Source organism: Podarcis melisellensis (genome assembly GCF_964234715.1).
Source record: "Podarcis melisellensis genome assembly, chromosome: 5".
Lineage (NCBI taxonomy): Eukaryota > Metazoa > Chordata > Lepidosauria > Squamata > Lacertidae > Podarcis > Podarcis melisellensis.
Genome location: NC_138537.1, coordinates 16,860,279 through 16,877,184, shown reverse-complemented (window position 1 = coordinate 16,877,184; position 16,906 = coordinate 16,860,279). Strand labels below are relative to the sequence as shown.

General features: G+C 43.7%; 1 protein-coding gene across 1 annotated transcript in view; it reads left to right on the top strand.

Annotated features, from left to right (window-relative positions):
* Positions 1–16,906, top strand: part of SERPINI1 (serpin family I member 1) — a 90,180-nt gene that overhangs the window by 40,862 nt on the left and 32,412 nt on the right. Inside the window, exon 2 of the mRNA XM_081911259.1 lies at positions 12,467–12,739. Within this exon, the coding sequence (XP_081767385.1) occupies positions 12,490–12,739 (250 nt within the window). The 5' untranslated portion in view covers positions 12,467–12,489. The remainder of the gene's footprint in view (positions 1–12,466; positions 12,740–16,906) is intronic.

Below are 16,906 nucleotides of genomic sequence, written 5' to 3'. Positions count from 1 at the left end.
TCTTTGAAGTCTCTCAGCCCCACTCACCTCACAGAGTGTTTGTTGTGGGGGAGGAAGGGAAAGGAGAATGTTAGCCACATTGAGACTCCTAAAAAAGGGAGTGAAAGGCAGGATATCAAATCCAAACTACTACTACTACTACTACTCTTCTTCTTCTTCTTCTTCTTCTTCTTCTTCTTCTTCTCAAGGCAAATCAAAACAAATGTAGGAAACACTGGCCTGCGAGTGCTCCAGTTGGAGAACAACCTTTACCAAAGGTGTCATGGACTTTGAAGATGCTCAAACTCAGGACGAAAGAGAGAAATGTGCTAAGAGGAAGGCACGCTTGGCAAAGCCATTTCCGAGATCCGGAGGAGAGGGGGTTGTGGGCAGAACCCCCTCCCACCCTCGCGGGGGCTGGCCCCTTGCCCCCGCGAGACCCAGGGAATTCCCGGGGCGGGCCTTCAAATCGGCCCGCCAATCTGCGGGCCGAGGAGGTGTGGCCAATTCATACTTAAGGCCAGGCACGCCCCGGGATCTCCCTCTTTGCCCCCCCTTCACCAGCTGAGAGGTTTTCCCGTCCCACCCACCCTTAGGCTTAGTTAGGCATGACCTTGCTATGGACTCTGGTTGGTCGCCACAAGGGGCCTGGTAGGAATTTTTCCAAGTTGGCACACTTGCAGCCTTTTGGTTTTTTCGCCTAGCTCGTAGCAATCGTCACAACTTCCTGGTATTGGCGGTTAGGCATTGGCAGGGGTTAATTGTTATGCAACTGGACGGGGGGGGGGAGGAACTGCCATCACCTTCCCCCAATGGAAGGGGTAGTCCGTTAGAGGACTCCGGGGGGCGTGGCCTTGTCCGCAACCTGGAAGGTAGGGCCTCCGGCACGCCCCCGAGCGGTGACACCCGTGGGATCCTAGTTGGCGTACTTCAACAGGACCCCCACGGCTTCTGTGCAACCCTTCCTGGTCACCATGCCGGGTAGTCGATAGGAGCCAATGCCTAAGGCCAATACCTTCAATTCTTTAATCAATAAAGTTGTGGCCTTTTACGCCCATTAACCTTAATTAAAGTGTCCGTGTCTTTATTTCACATGGGGGGAGGGGACTTGCCATGCAAACCCTCACCATGATCAACTCCCGCCTGGCAACCTATGTCCACACTGTGGAAGGATGTATGGATCCAGAATTGGACTCCACAGTCACTTACTGATTCACTGTTAAGACAGTGTTCATGGAAGAAAATCTTACTCAGCTACGAGTGATCGCTAAAGAAGAAGAAGAATTACCCTAACAGTAGTAAACACTTTGTGAACTGTGAGCAGGTGCCCAAGTTTCACACAGTGGGGTGGGGTTTGCTTTCCTCCAAGGCAAAGTTAGCTAACTGTCCCATCTCCTACCTGCCAGTTTCCCCAATGATTTCTGTTTTTGCGTGTCATGATGAAATCACTGAGGGCTGCCTATTGGGCAGTTACCACCCAGTCTTCATTTTCAGAAATCTAGAAAGCTTGAGATCTGGTTACCTGAAGAAACATCTGCCTCTGTGCTGGGGTTTTGTGTGTAGCCCCCTCCTCAGAGTGCCTCAGGTGAAGCAGGCAGGGAAGCAAGAAAGGGCATTTTCAGTGGTGGTGCCCCATTTATGCAACTAGTTCCAGGGGAGAACTTCAGTCTTCCAAATTTCAGTGGCACCCTGCACAAGGCCAAAATTTTGGGCCCCCTGCCTCTCGCTTTCAGTTCATAGTTGTGATGTCTTGTGACACCCCCTAAGCTCAGCACCCAGGGCAGCAACCCTAAATCTTCCTCTGCCAGCTCCCCAGGAAGCCTCACCTGGTACCCTCTTTGCTATCATTCTGATGCCCGGTGATTGCCTTTTTATTCTCCCAGGCTTTTAGAAGTCCAGAGTCTTACATTGTTTTATATGTTTTTGGGATCCATCTGTCTCAGGAGACAGGGTTCCTAAGGATTTCACTGTTAGCTTGTCATTGCAAACCACCCTGCTAACCATTTCAGAAGTTGTAAGTCGATCTAATGACCACATTTGCATTAAATATTTTTAATGGCTGCAAGTGCTTTTAAAGGAGGGAGGATGCTCTCTCTTCCAATTTACCTCTCACCCAGCAGGAGCCAATGATTCTAGGCTGAGAGGAACAGAAATTTCTTGCCAAAAGTCTGGAAGCTATATTTTTCTAATACCTGCTCACACCTTATTCTGCTGGCCCCCAAATTTGCTACCACTACACTTCCCAAATTGCACTAATCTAGAGTAGCCCCAGGTGTATGCAATAAAGGATAATGGAGTCCACTTTAGTTGATATAAGATACACTCAATGTACAAGAAAATGTCCTCTAATGACTTAGGTTAAAATCCTCTGAATTCCGTAGATTATACCACGCATAGGCAAACTTGGCCCTCCAGATGTTTTGGGACTACAGCTCCCATAATCCCTAGATAACAGGACCAGTGGTCAGGGATGATGGGAGTTGTAATCCCAAAACATCTGGAGGGCCAAGTTTGCATATGCCTGGATTATACGTTTTAGTGAACCTCCGTCGATAGGATCAGGCTACTAGCCCGCAAGATGCTTGGTGTAAACCAGACTGACATATCCCTTTCCCTCGTAAGTGCTAACTTGCAAAGATTCTTGACAGCTTGTTGTTTACCTTGAGATACTGCAAAACGTCTGCAAACTTTTCAGTGTGTTATGTCAGTCTTACACCCCCAGACATAACACTGCTGAAATCATCTCATGGGGGATCTCTCAGCCTGTCAGTCCAGGGTTTGTATCAATGAGGAGCAGTTCATTGTGAACCCCTGTTCAGGGACTAAGCAGCCCCCAAATCTCTACTGCAGTAGTAGGACTTGTGATGTGTTTGGCATCAGAATATTATGATCATTGTAACAACTGAATATGCACATCATTTGGAGCACCTGTGACTTTCATTTTTATTGTCAATATTGTTTCCTTCCTCTTGAAGTGAGGTTTTTATGTTTTAAGAAGAAAGCACCCTCATTTTAGGGGAGATTAAACAACCCCTTCATTATTTGTATGCAGTTATATTGGGTGCAGAAAGAAGACCATTACTGAGATTCCACCATTAAAACACAATACCCCCAAATTTGGAAAGCTTTCCTGCTCCCTGCCCCTTATTAGGAAAACAGAATGTCTTTTTTCCACCTTGACTAATCTTGAGCACCCCATCAGTGGGAAATTTGTTTTAAAAATCTGTTAGAAGAGCAATTGGCACAACCAAAAGTCCCGTTGCTTAAAAAAATGCATAACTTTGCCCAGATTATTCCTAATATTCTGGATCATTTTATTCCTCGATTCTTGAAGGCAACCTCTTCATTGCCATCTGTTAATTAACAGGGCCAAAGTTCATCTTGTATGATTAAAATCTACATATATTCTACTGTCATAGCATCCATACTTCCATCTGTTGTAACACAATGTCTGTAATTATGATATGCAGGATGCGTTCCGCAGAGTGTGCTATCTTCTGCTGTTTACGTAGAAACTGGCTACAAGCTGAGTTAAAGGCAGAACAAACCATTCTTGATGAGGCCTGGGAACCTGCACAGAATTGAAATTAACTTCTCCAGCCACGCCGTGTCTCAGAGTCAGCACCCAGAAACCAGCCCCCTGGGTCATAGCTGTTCCTCTTAATGGGCCCCATATGCCAGATATTTAGATGGTAATGCATACATTACACAGAGCATATGTATTGAAGAACTGTCAGGGGGCAAGTTGGCCAAGTTTGATTTATGAGTTTATAATCTAAATACTACAAGGAGAAGTAAAATAGGAGAAAAGATGGTGTAGGCTCGGTAACATTGCCCATCACTCCATAATGGGTTTGCTCTGTCTCCACGATCAGAGGCAGTAATTCTTCTGAATAACAGTTCCTGGAAGCCGCAGGAGGTCCTGCTTCCCGATTTTCTGCAGCCAGCAGGTTTTGTGAGAATAGGATGCTGAATTAGATGGGACACTGGCCTGATCCAGCACGCTCCTCTTAAGTACTTATGTTTGAATATATGACTAGGCTGGTTCCTTTATTTTATTTATTTTTATTTATTAAATCTATACACTGCCCAAACCCACAGATCTCAGGGCAGTTCACAGCATAAAATCACAATATAAATAATAATATAATAATAATAATTTATTATTTATACCCTGCCTATCCGGCCGGGTTTCCCCAGGCACTCTGGGCAGCTTCCAACAGAATATTAAAATACAATAGTCTATTAAACATTAAAAGCTTCCCGAAACAGGGTTGCCTTCAGATGTATTCTAAAAACCACAAAACCCATAATAAAAATAAAAACAACAACAAACCAATAACGCCGCCCCCCCCTTCCACAACACATTTTTTAAAGGGCATTGGATGTCAGTCAGCCAGAGGCCTGGTTAAAGAGGAACGTTTTTGCCTGGTGCCTAATCATGTACAGTGGTACCTCGGGTTACATACGCTTCAGGTTACAGACTCCACTAACCCAGAAATAGTACCTCCGGGTTAAGAACTTTGCTTCAGGATGAGAACAGAAATTGTGCTCCGGCGGTGCGGCGGCAGCAGGAGGCCCCATTAGCTAAAGTAGTGCTTCAGGTTAAGAACAGTTTCAGGTTAAGAACGGACCTCCGGAACGAATTAAGTACTTAACCCGAGGTACCACTGTATAATGAAGGCGCCGAGTGAATCTCCCAGGGAGAGCATTCCACGAGCAGGGAGTCACTGCAGAAAAGGCCCGTTCTCATGTTGCCACCCTCCAGACCTCTCGTGGAGGAGGCACACAAAGAAGGGCCTCAGAAGATCTCAGGGTCTAGGGAGGTTCATATGGCGAGAGGCGGTCCTGAGCCTTTAAAGACTTTATAGGTCAAAACCAGCACTCTGAATTGGGCCCAGAGACTAATTGGTAGCCAGTGCAGTCAGACCAGGATCAGTGTAATATGCTCAAACCGCCTTGCCCCAGTGAGCAACCTGGCCGCTGAATTCTGCACCAGCTGAAGTTTCTAAACCATCTTCAGAGGCGGCCCCACATATAATGCATTACAGTAATCTAACCTCGAGGTTACCAGAGCATAGACAACAGTAGTTAAGCTATCCCTGTGCATCAAATCGACGAGGTCTGAGTTTTAAGAAAGTATATATAGAGCAGGCAAGTAAGAATAAGTAGTGGCATTAAAACTCATTATGTAGTAGTTTCAAAACCTCAGGGTGTTTTGCCTTGTGAGATAGTTTACTATTATTCTCATTTCATACATGTTGTATGGAGGCTGAGATAATGGGTTGCCCACAGTTGCAGAACGAGCCCAAGGCAGAGCTGGGACTTGTCAAAATCCCCTTATCAGAGTCCACTTCTTCTATATACTGGCACACGGCAGCTTTCATTAAGGAACAAAAGTACCTAGGGAATAATAATGAATAAACGTTGATTTCTGTTTTTGTTCAAATGAATTGTTTGCCTTACAGCCCTTGAAAGAAAATGATGATGGCCATGCCTCAGAGAGAGGAAGATTACTTCTCACCTCTCCCCTAGGAAAATGTTAAATGGCTTTATGGCACTGCTGAAATAGGTAGTTGAGCCTCAAGCAGCATTCAAAGCCAACCATGGTCAGGGCTTAGATAATTTATTTTTCACCCTACTACAGCAAATAGTGAGGTAAATAAGAGATGTGGACAGTGGAGCTATTATTACTTCTTCCTCAGCTTGCTAAATACTCAATAAATGATGTGTGGGAAATGATTTTTTTTTTAAGTGTAGCATCATAGATGTACTGTCCTCCGCAGATGAAAAATGCAGTGACCTATTTTGCAGTTCACAGTAAGCCACAGTGAGGCACACCAAGGTTTGGTTTAGTGTGTTGCCCAAACCCAAGCTCTCTCTCTCTAGACTAGCCATGCTCTGTAACCAAGAATAGACATTGGTTACAGTCTGTGGTTAGTCTTCACAGCCAAGAGCCTGGGTTGGAATTGCATGCTATGACGACTACTACTACTACTACTGCTACTACTACTAATTTATTTATACCCCGCCCATCTGGCTGGGTTTCCCCAGCCACTCTGGGTGGCTCCCAATCAAATATTAAAAACACAATACAGCATTAAACATTAAAAACTTCCCTAAACAGGGCTGCCTTCAGATGTCTTTTAAAAGTAGGATAGTTGCTTATTTCCTTGACATCTGATGGGAGGGTGTTCCACAGGGCGGGCACCACTACTGAGAAGGCCCTCTGTCTGGTTCCCTGTAACCTCACCTCTTGCAATGAGGGAACCATCAGAAGGCCCTTGGCACTGGATCTCAGTGTGGGGGCTGAACGATGGGGGTGGAGATGCTCCTTCAGATATACAGGACCGAGGCCGTTGGCAGCATGGCAGCCAGGGATGAAAGAAACATCTGCAAGCTCAGATCCAGGAGTCTACACTACCCCGCCAAGCCATCATTTGGCTTGACACGTTGCGTGACTCAAACCAGTCTTATCCCTCTCTTGTGGAGGGCGTAGCTGAAGCAAGCTTACCATTGTATGAGTGGTCTACAAAGTGACACAGGTGGCTGTGGGGCAGAGAATTCACCGACTGATGCCCCCTGAAGCAGATTTTGCAAAATTGTCAAGACTTCACGTAACTTAAGTTTGGGGCCTTGGTAATTTAAGCTAAATTGGTTGCTTGCAGAAAAACTCTTCGACTGATGCTATGTCATAATGATCACGCACTCAAAATGTCTGTTAACTGTGAGTTGCAAATGCGACTCTGGTGGAATCCAGACACATGTTAAAAACGTTTTGAAAAATATATTTGATTTGCCATAGCTCACCATCGCCATCTAATGCCACATTTGTATAATGCACTTTACAACACGCTTAAAAAAAATTTATTTGCAGCTGTATAGCTGAGTGCTCTGTGTATTGCGAACTTCTTAAGAATAGAGGAGGCTCATATTTGGCTGAGCACTGAAAGGAATATCTATAAGGCCATATCCCTTTCATGAGAAGATAAGGTTCCCTGGAAAAGACCCTGATGTTGGGAAAGATTGAGGGCACAAGGAGAAGGAGACAACAGAGGACGAGATGGTTGGACAGTGTTCTCGAAGCTACAAACATGAGTCTGACCAAACTGCGGGAGGCAGTGGAAGGTTGATCGCCGAAGAATTGATGCTTTTGAATCAGCCCTGAGTGCTCACTGGAAGGACAGATCCTGAAGCTGAGACTCCAATACTTTGGCCACCTCATGAGAAGAGAAGACTCCCTGGAAAAGACCCTGATGTTGGGAAAGATGGCGGGCACAAGGAGAAGGGGACAACAGAGGACGAGATGGTTGGACAGTGTTCTCGAAGCTACAAACATGAGTCTGACCAAACTGCGGGAGGCAGTGGAAGACAGGAGTGCCTGGCGTGCTCTGGTCCATGGGGTCACGAAGAGTCGGACACGGCTAAACGACTAAACAACAACATTAGACATGCTGGCTGGGCTTTATGGGATTTGTAATCTAAGAACATTTGGAAAGATTACACATGATTGAATAGTCCTCCTTGTTGCCAAAAAAAAAAATGTTCTACATAGTAAAGAAAAGTTTAAGTGAGAGGAGTTCCAGCTTTGCCTAGGCTTTCCCCTAATATTCTAGAGTTGTACATACGAACAATTATTTTCATGGGAAAGAGTCAGCCATGCAGTTTTCCTACCAGGAATGATTTCAGCCATCTCAACCTACTGTTTGCATATAATAGGCATTCATGCTGCTGCCAAAATACACACAACAGCCTATTACACCGTGTTTCTTCACCTATAAAATGGGTTTAATAATATTCAATTACACACCACTCTGAGCTGTCACAATATTTAATTGGATAATGTTTGTGGAGCACTGTGCTAATAAGATACACCGTATAAATGTTAAGTATTATTATCGCAAAAGGTCAGCAAAGAGAAGGAAACAAACCACCTATTAACCACCACTATAAATGAACCATATCCAAGTCAAGCAAGACGCTGTCTCTGCACTTTTTATAAAAAATAAAAGACTGGGGCATTGTACAGATTCATAAACAGGTTGTGTAATGACAACGTTCTCGCTCTCTTCATGTTTTGCAAGCCAAACCTCCCAGGGCAAATACATAATTTGATGGTTTCAGCCCAGCGACTATTTTCCTGATGGATTAGTGTATTGATGTTGAACAAAAGGGATTAATTCAATAGTGTAATGGGGGGACCTCATGGCAGGAACCAACTGCATGTTAGGCTCTTCTTCAGGGCGATACTCTTTTCCATTCTCTCCCTTTCTGGTTACTGTTTCTCATTTCAGGAAGATAAGAGTGGACAGAAAGCCCACTCATCATGATACGATTTAAATATGCTCAGTGATCCCTGGATTGTCCATGTGCCTGATATAATTAAGGACATTGTTGATCCAGAACATTCAATTCAAGAAATTTGAACCGCTTAAGCTGGTTGAATTGCTTTTTGGGTTGTTATTTCTCAGATTTTTTTATATTGGGTGGCAAAATAATTCTCTTTTTTGCCATATCATTTTTATTAATTTTACAATAATGCTTTCCATTACACTCTCTCCTCTTATATTATACTATTGGGCTTTTTAGGGCCATGACTTCCTTATGATTTTCCTTCAAACCTTCCTTACGATTTTCTATCTTTCATTTCAAGTTTCATTTCACCACTTAACCAATACTTTCAAATAATAAACATCAAAGCATCGTATTTTCTTATTCTTCTCTGCAGTGATTTTTATACCTTTCCTTACAAAGCTTCTTGCAATCCTACCATCATGTTTGATCGACTACAATTGTCTTTCAAATAATTTACAAATTTAGTCCAGTCCTTGATGAACTTCTGGTCCCACTGTTCTCGGATTCTTCCCGTCATTTTGGCCAGTTCCACATACTCTGGGTGGCAGAATAATTCTGCTAGTGCAAGGACCCTCTCCACTCTTTGCATGCCTACTGAATGTGTTCTCTTGCGTGGTGTAGTGGTTAGGAGTGGTAGACTCATAATCTGGTGAACCGGGTTCGCGTCTCAGCTCCTCCACATGCAGCTGCTGGATGACTTTGGGCTAGTCACACTTCTCTGAAGTCTCTCAGCCCCACTCACCTCACAGAGTGTTTGTTGTGGGGGAGGAAGGGAAAGGAGAATGTTAGCCGCTTTGAGACTCCGTAAAGGGACCCATGACCATTAGGTCCAGTCGTGACCGTCTCTGGGGTTGCAGCGCTCATCTTGCTTTATTAGCCAAGGGAGCCGGCATTTGTCCGCAGACAGCTTCCGGGTCATGTGGCCAGCATGACTAAGCCACTTCTGGCGAACCAGTGCAGCTCACGGAAATGCCGTTTACCTTCCTGCCGGAGCGGTACCTATTTACTTGCACTTTGACGTGCTTTCGAACTGCTAGGTTGGCAGGAGCAGGAACCGGGCAATGGGAGCTCGCCCCGTTGCGGGGATTTGAACCGCCGACCTTCTGATCGGCAAGTCCTAGGCCCTGTGGTTTAACCCACAGCTCGACCCGCATCCCTTGCTTGAGACTCCTTAGGGTAGTGATAAAGTGGGATATCAAATCCAAACTCTTCTTCTTCTTCTTCCCAACTCTCTTGAGCAGATTTGGTAGGGCTTCCAACATATATAATAGAACATTAAACATTTAAAAACTCCCCTATACTGGGCTGCCTTCAGGTGTCTTCTAAAGGTTGTATAGCTACTTATCTCCTTGGCTCGGGGGTTGCACAACTTCATACCCTCCAACATTTCTCAAATGAAAATAAGGACATCCAAAGGAAAGGTGGGACATTCCAGGATCAGATCAGGAACTAGGCTGGCTTCTTTAAAATCAGGACTGTCCCTGGAAAACAGGGACACTTGAAGGGTCTGTGGCAGTTCAGATGGCGACTGCATTTGTAATTTGGTGCATAATACATCCGTTGTAATGTACATGTTGTGAAGACTGCATGCTGCAAATAAGAGACAACACCCTGTGCTCCTCATGGAGCTCCACCCATTAATGGCTGGCACGGTTTCTGCTCTGCTGAGTAGACCAGCCAGCCAGAATTGTAGGTGGAAGAGAGATGCCTGTCTTAGAGGAAGAAGCTTCCCAGCTTCCCAGGAACTGATAAGTGAATGCAACCATGAGCGCATTGTCCAGAAGGACTAACATTTATTCATGGACCTCCTAAGCAAAAGGAACTGAAGGTGTAAATTAGACGGACAGCATCCACAGTGAACTGTAATGTAAGGTTCCATTCCAAGCTATTTTTCTCTACATCCTGGCAAAAAGGCAATGAGCTATGCTTTCATGTGTCAAAGAAAACATACGTCTTGGATGTCCTTTCTTGCTTTAGGAGTGAACCCCGTCTTCTAATAGGTGTATAGCAGGAGCTAGAAACCTTTGTGTCTACACAGACGCGACAGCAATGCTTCTGAATACCAGTTGCTGGAAAACACAGGAGCTGAAGAGTGCTTTTGTGCTCCAAGCTCCAAGCAGCATGGGCAGTGGTCCAGGACGATGGGAGTTGTAGTCCAATAACATCTCGAAGGCACCATGTTGGCTGCCGTTGCTCTACATCAGTGCTTCCCAAACTTGGGACTCCCGCTGTTTTTGGACTACAGTTCCCATCCTCCCTGACCACTGGTCCTGCCCACTACGGATAATGGGAGTTGTAGTCAAAAAGCAGCTGGAAACTCAAGCATGGGAAACATTATTCTACATGCTTCTTGCAGGTTCAAATCCCACTGTGTGTTCAAAGGATTCACTTCTCTTGCATAGCAGAGTTAGCCTTAATGCTTATCAGGGCGAAGAAACCTTTCAAGGAACTGGCTATTGGATATCCATTTTATGTGTTTTCGCAGTTGGATGAGGCATTGCCTCCCTCATAGGTTTTGGTTTCTCGCAGTTTCACATTTCCCCAGTCTTCTTCAGTTTCCTCCATTTCTGCATTTGTTTGTGATTTCCGTGGGCATTTTTGTACACATTTTGTTGTCAACGTTAGAGAGCAGCATCACAACATTTGAGGAAGAGCTCTTGCTCACGGGTTAGTTTGGAAGTGGCAAACAAGGCAGGTTTATGTTATAATGCAAACAGGTCAAATTTCTCCCTCCTCGCTACTCGCCAGAGGCAGCACCTGACAAAGAATGGAGTCTAAGTCCCATAAAAGGCATTCTTCCTGAAAAAGGAGGAGTTGGATAAAACTGATGTGAGGGGGTCACAACCAATGGCAAACTCCTGCTCAAACTCTAGCCAGCAATGTAAAACTGCCATCAACCACCCCCATCGTTCTGCCCGAACACTGAGGTCCAGCGCCGAGGGCCTTCTGGCGGTTCCCTCGTTGTGAGAAGCTAAGTTACAGGGAACCAGGCAGAGGGCCTTCTCAGCAGTGGCGTCCACCCTGTGGAACGCCCTCCCAGCAGATGTCAAAGAGAAAAACAACTACCAGACTTTTAGAAGACATCTGAAGGCAGCCCTGTTTAGGGAAGCTTTTAATGTTTAGCAGACTATTGTATTTTAATATTTTGTTGGAAGCCGCCCTGAGTGGCTGGGGAAACCCAGCCAGATGGGTGGGGTATAAATAATAATAATTTTTATTATTATTATTTATTTTTTATTATTATTATATTATTATTATTATTATTGTCATCCCTGACCATTGGCCATAGTGGCTGGAGTTGATGGGACAGGAAGTTCAGTAACACCCACAGAGCCATAGCATCACTACCCCACCTTATGGGAAATCTACCTCCCCACTCATGGGAGGGAATGGATATCCATTCTTCTCTCGTCAGGATTTCATCTTCTTCCCATTTGGGGGCAAGTAACATTCTTGCAGCTGTAGTTGCATACATAAATACGTTTCAATACTGTTTTGGTAGTTCTACACCTGTAATTCCCAAAAGAAAAGCTTCTGGGTTTTTTGTGTGCAAATGTTACCTTAAACATCTTTTTCAATTCATTATATATCATTTCCCATTAAGCTTTAACATTTAACCACATGTGATAAAAAGCACATTCTTTCTCTGCATTTCCAACACTTATTAAATTTTGATTTATACATTTTTGCCAATCTACTAGGTGCTAGATGCCATCTATATAACATTTTCATGTCCTTTTTCTCTTAAACCGTACCATGCTGTAAACTTTATGTCCATATTCCACAATCGTTCCCAGGTTTCCATATCTATATTATAACCAAAATCTATTGCCCAGTGTATCCTTGAAGATTTTACTTGCTCGTCCTTTGTCTCCCATTCCAATAATATCATTTTAGAGTAGACAGCACTTTGACATTACATTCCAACAGGTCTCTCTCCAATTGTGATAATTGTTCTACATTTTTCTAATTCACTCTTGTGTGTTTGTGAATGGCTTCTGAGTTACTGGGTTTTTTTTAAAAAAAAAAGAAAATGACACTATGCTCATGCTTAATACAATTTAATGATCCCACTAATCTATTATGTGCACAATATAATATTAACTCGTCAATTCTTTAATTTTCCTTACAGATCTGAAACGCCCTCCATTCAACATGCTTCTCCTTGGCCTCCTGTCTCTGCTTGTTTTGCAAAGTGAAGGCTTCAGCACCAGTTTTCCTGATGAAACCATTGCGGAGTTTTCAGTGAATGTTTACAATCAGCTGAGAGCTGCGGGGGAAGATGAAAACATTATTTTCTCTCCACTGGGAATATCAATCGCCATGGGAATGGTGGAACTCGGAGCTCATGGGTCCACCCTTAAGGAAATCAGACACGCCATGGGATATGAAGGTTTGAAAAACGGTAATGAGTGTTCAACAAAGCGTCAAGCGACACTTATTTGATTATTATTTTGTCCAGTCAATACATTAAAACAACAGCTTAACACTCACCTGGGATTAAATTCCATTGAACTCAGCAGGTCTTAAGATCTTAGCAGACACACATAGGGTGGTTCTGCATAACAATCTAGGAAGTATGAGTGCCACATATATTTTTTTCTTTATAAATGGCTCTTTCATAGAATTCTAGACAGGATTGATCACCTGTGTTGATGGAAGTGAATTTTAATATTTCTACAAGGTCTCATCTGCTTGAAGGAAAGAAGGGGGGCCCTTAATATGTATTATTAAAGAGAAAATGATGAGTTGGTATATTAATACCTCGGCTTTCAATAATAAAAATGCCCAAGGCAGCTGACAATAAAATTCTCAATAAAAAAAACACATAAAAATCAGATAAGAGTGGATAAAAAAATAAATTAATCTTCTTTTATGTGTATTGAATGAAAAGCTGCTTGAAGGAAGATATTATATTACTTGGGGGGCACCTCATTTTATTTTGGCATCATGCTGATTGGGTGATGTGTATGATGTCACAAATCAACACACACACAATTCCAGGAATAGCTCTGCATTCCTTTTTAAACAAATAGTTTAAAAAGATAGTTTAAAAACTATTAATAAATAATTGCTATTTTTATTTATTTTATTAACTCAATTTATATCCCGCTTACCAGCCTAGCAGCTACCTTCTGTACTAGAGGCAACCACTGTCCCGTCTTCAAGGGCAGCCCCACATACAGTGCATTGCAGAAGTCCAGATGAGAGGTCATCAGAGCATGGACAGCTGAGGCCAGGCTATTCTGATCCAAAAACTGCAATTGTGATAAATCATTCTAAGCTAGGCATAAGCACACAGAAGCCACTTGAGACTCGAGGGACAAGTTGAAATCTAGGAGTACTCCTAGCCTATGAACCTATTCCTTCAAGCGGAGTTCATCCTCTCTCAGAACAGGCTGTACACCTGATTCCGGGACACAAAAACCTCCCACCCACCTATCTTTACAACTTGTAAAGATTTAGCATCAGTTTATTTGCCCCACCCATCCTTCATTTCCTCCAGATGTTGGTCCAACACTTTCATAGCCTCTCGTGATTCATACGGAATAGTGAAGAGAAAGCTGTGTGTCATCAGCATACTGATGTGTTTCAAATCCATGTATAATAGCTCCCTTAGTTTCATATGGGAGATATAATGGACCTTTGTTGGACTCCAAAGGTTATGGAGCCTGCAGCAATCTCCTAGTACAGTAGTACCTCCGGTTATGTAACCCTCTGGTTACATAAACTTTGGGATGCGAAAGCGGCAAACCTGGAAGTATTTGACCGGGTTTCATCATGCACAGAGGTGGTCTACTGCCACATGCGCAGAAGCAGCCCTCAGGTTGCGGAGACCTCGGAATCCGACCGGACCTCCAGAACGGATCCCGTCCGCAACCAGAGGTACCACTGTACTACTTTCTGGTAGTGATACTCCAGGTAGGAGCTTTGTTACCACTGTAACAGAGTACTCCCACCTCCCTAAGACATTCCAGAATAATACCATAGCCAAAGGTATCAAGAACCTCTGAGAGACCAAGGAGAACCAACAGGGTCTTAGCTCTCTTCGTCTCTCTTCTGATAAAGCTCATAAATCAGGGCAACCCCTAAGGCTGTTTTGGTGCCAAATACAGGCCTTAAACCAAACTGGAATGTCTCTAGGTAACAAGGGGATGAACAAACACATAAAATATGCCTGCTACATTGTTTTAAAATGGAAAAGACGAATGTCATGCAATGATCAGAAAGGCAAGACTGAAAGGTAGACCAGCATTCAGTTGGCTGGCATGTATATATCACATTCAGATGGTGTGTTGCAGCTAAAGAATTCATTGCTAGTCTTCTTTTATAGATTATTTAACTAATTTAGTTATGCATTCTTAAACACACTTCACAGAAAAGATTCAAGGGTTGTTTACTCATGCATATGATTAAAGCAACAGTATTACATAACTAAACCGGTTAAGACTATAATCAGTTCCTATTATAAACATTCGCCCACTTCACCAAAAATTCAGCATTCAGTCCACGCACAACGGAGTTAAAATTATGAACAGCATTAGCCTAATCAAAGGCCTGATTAAGGTGTGTCTTCACAGTTTGCTTAAAACTCTGTGGAGAGGGAGCCAAGCAGAGGAAGGAACCTTGTGTTGTTGGATTGCAATAAAATGTTGAATTGGACCTGGTAGCATATGGTAGCCATTGCAGTTAGTGCAAGACTAGTGTTATGTGGTCCAGAATAGAAACTTCACTCTCAATCCTGTGCGCTACTTTCTGAACACGCTGCAGCTTCCAGTCTCCCTTCAGAGGTGCATTACAAAATCTAAACGTGAGTTTACCAGATAATGGGCCACTGTGGCTAGCTGCTATCCTGATCCTTCCGTCTTCACCCTTTTTATTGTATCTGAGACATGGGGATAAGGTCTCTCCCCCCCATGCCTCTTCATGGGAGAACAGAGGTATATGGGGTCCACTGGAGCAGATTTGGGGGCATACAGAGATAGCAGAGGAGGATTAAGTTTTGTTGCATGAGTGGAAGAAGAAGAGTTTGGATTTGATATCCCGCTTTATCACTACCCGAAGGAGTCTCAAAACGGCTAATATTCTCCTTTCCCTTCCTCCTCCACAACAAACATTCTGTGAGGTGAGTGGGGCTGAGAGACTTCAAAGAAGTTTGACTAGCCCAAGGTCACCCAGCAGCTGCATGTGGAGGAGCGGAGACGCGAACCCGGTTCCCCAGATTACGAGTCCACCACTCTTAACCACTACAGCACACTGGAACTCTGTGTGTAGAGTGTTGGATACAACCCAAAATGTATACTCTGCCCCCATTCCCCTATTTTTTCACGGCCACCACAGTATCTACAATCCTCACTTTTTCAACAGTTTTTTGTGAGGGTAAAGGCAACTGCCAGCCCCACTCCCTTGCAATGAACTTGGGCCTCGCACTAAATTCCTTATGTGTCCTGTCTGCAGGCCCATTTGGACTCTCAGCTCTTTTAAACCATCCCTGCTGACAGAACCGCATTTGATTTATTTTTATTTTTTTGCAAACCTTGCAGCGCTAAACAAAAGGGGTGAAGGAATTTAAAAATAAGTCCCGTTCTCATTTTGGAGACAAGGTGACAGTCTGTCATCATTTTCAAAATGCGGCGACATTTGCAGCACGCTGAGCTGGTTTATTTTTCTGTGCAAATGGTATGCGCTAATCCTATGTAAACATCGTTAGTGCGGCTTTTGGGGAAATCTTGAAGGAGCTCTATGGGAATCTTTAGAATAGCAGAGGAAATTTTAAACAGCTGGCCCAACAGTGTAAATATTTAACAAAAGTGGTTGGGAACCTCCCATTAAAAGTTGGAAACATATGGGCATATAATGCCGGTTTATAAAACAGTTGATTGTCAACTGATGAATGCTGTTCCCTGTCAAAGGGCTGCTTTGTGCTCTAGTTCATTGCCTTGGTTATGATTTTTTTTTTCTTTTCAAAAAGAGAATGATGTGCAGGCAGGGAACATACAAAAGGAAAGGTGAGGGTGGAATCAAAAGAACAAAAGGAAATGGCCGCAAAGAAGTTTTTGTTCCCCTGTCATAATATTAGGAATTTGGGTCACCCAGTGGAATTGGTTGGCAGTAGACTCAGGACAAAAATACCTTGAGCCATGCATAATTTAACTTGTGAAATTCACTGTCGCAGGCCCTCAGCTTACATCTCTGTAAAAGGGGATTAGACATATTCTTGGAGATAGATCTGTCAATGGCTGGGGCTTGTAGTTGAGAAAATCTGGAGGGCCAAAGCTTTCTCAAACTTGCTCTGTGATGAGAGGGGGCTGCCCATTATTTTCCATGTATGCAAAGCATGACATAATAGGGACACATATTGAACACTTCTTGGCATTAATGGAGAATTCTCCATTTAAATGTAGCTTTGGCTGCTCGTGAGGACCCTTGAATTGCTTTGGGCGGCTGCCCCTGCTTCTAATGTTTTATTAGTCCCTAGTCTTTTTGAAGAAGAGTCAGGCCACCCTATATACCATTTCGCAGTGACCTTCTCTGTCGAAAGCGAAAATATCACTGTGATTTTCCACTGGGA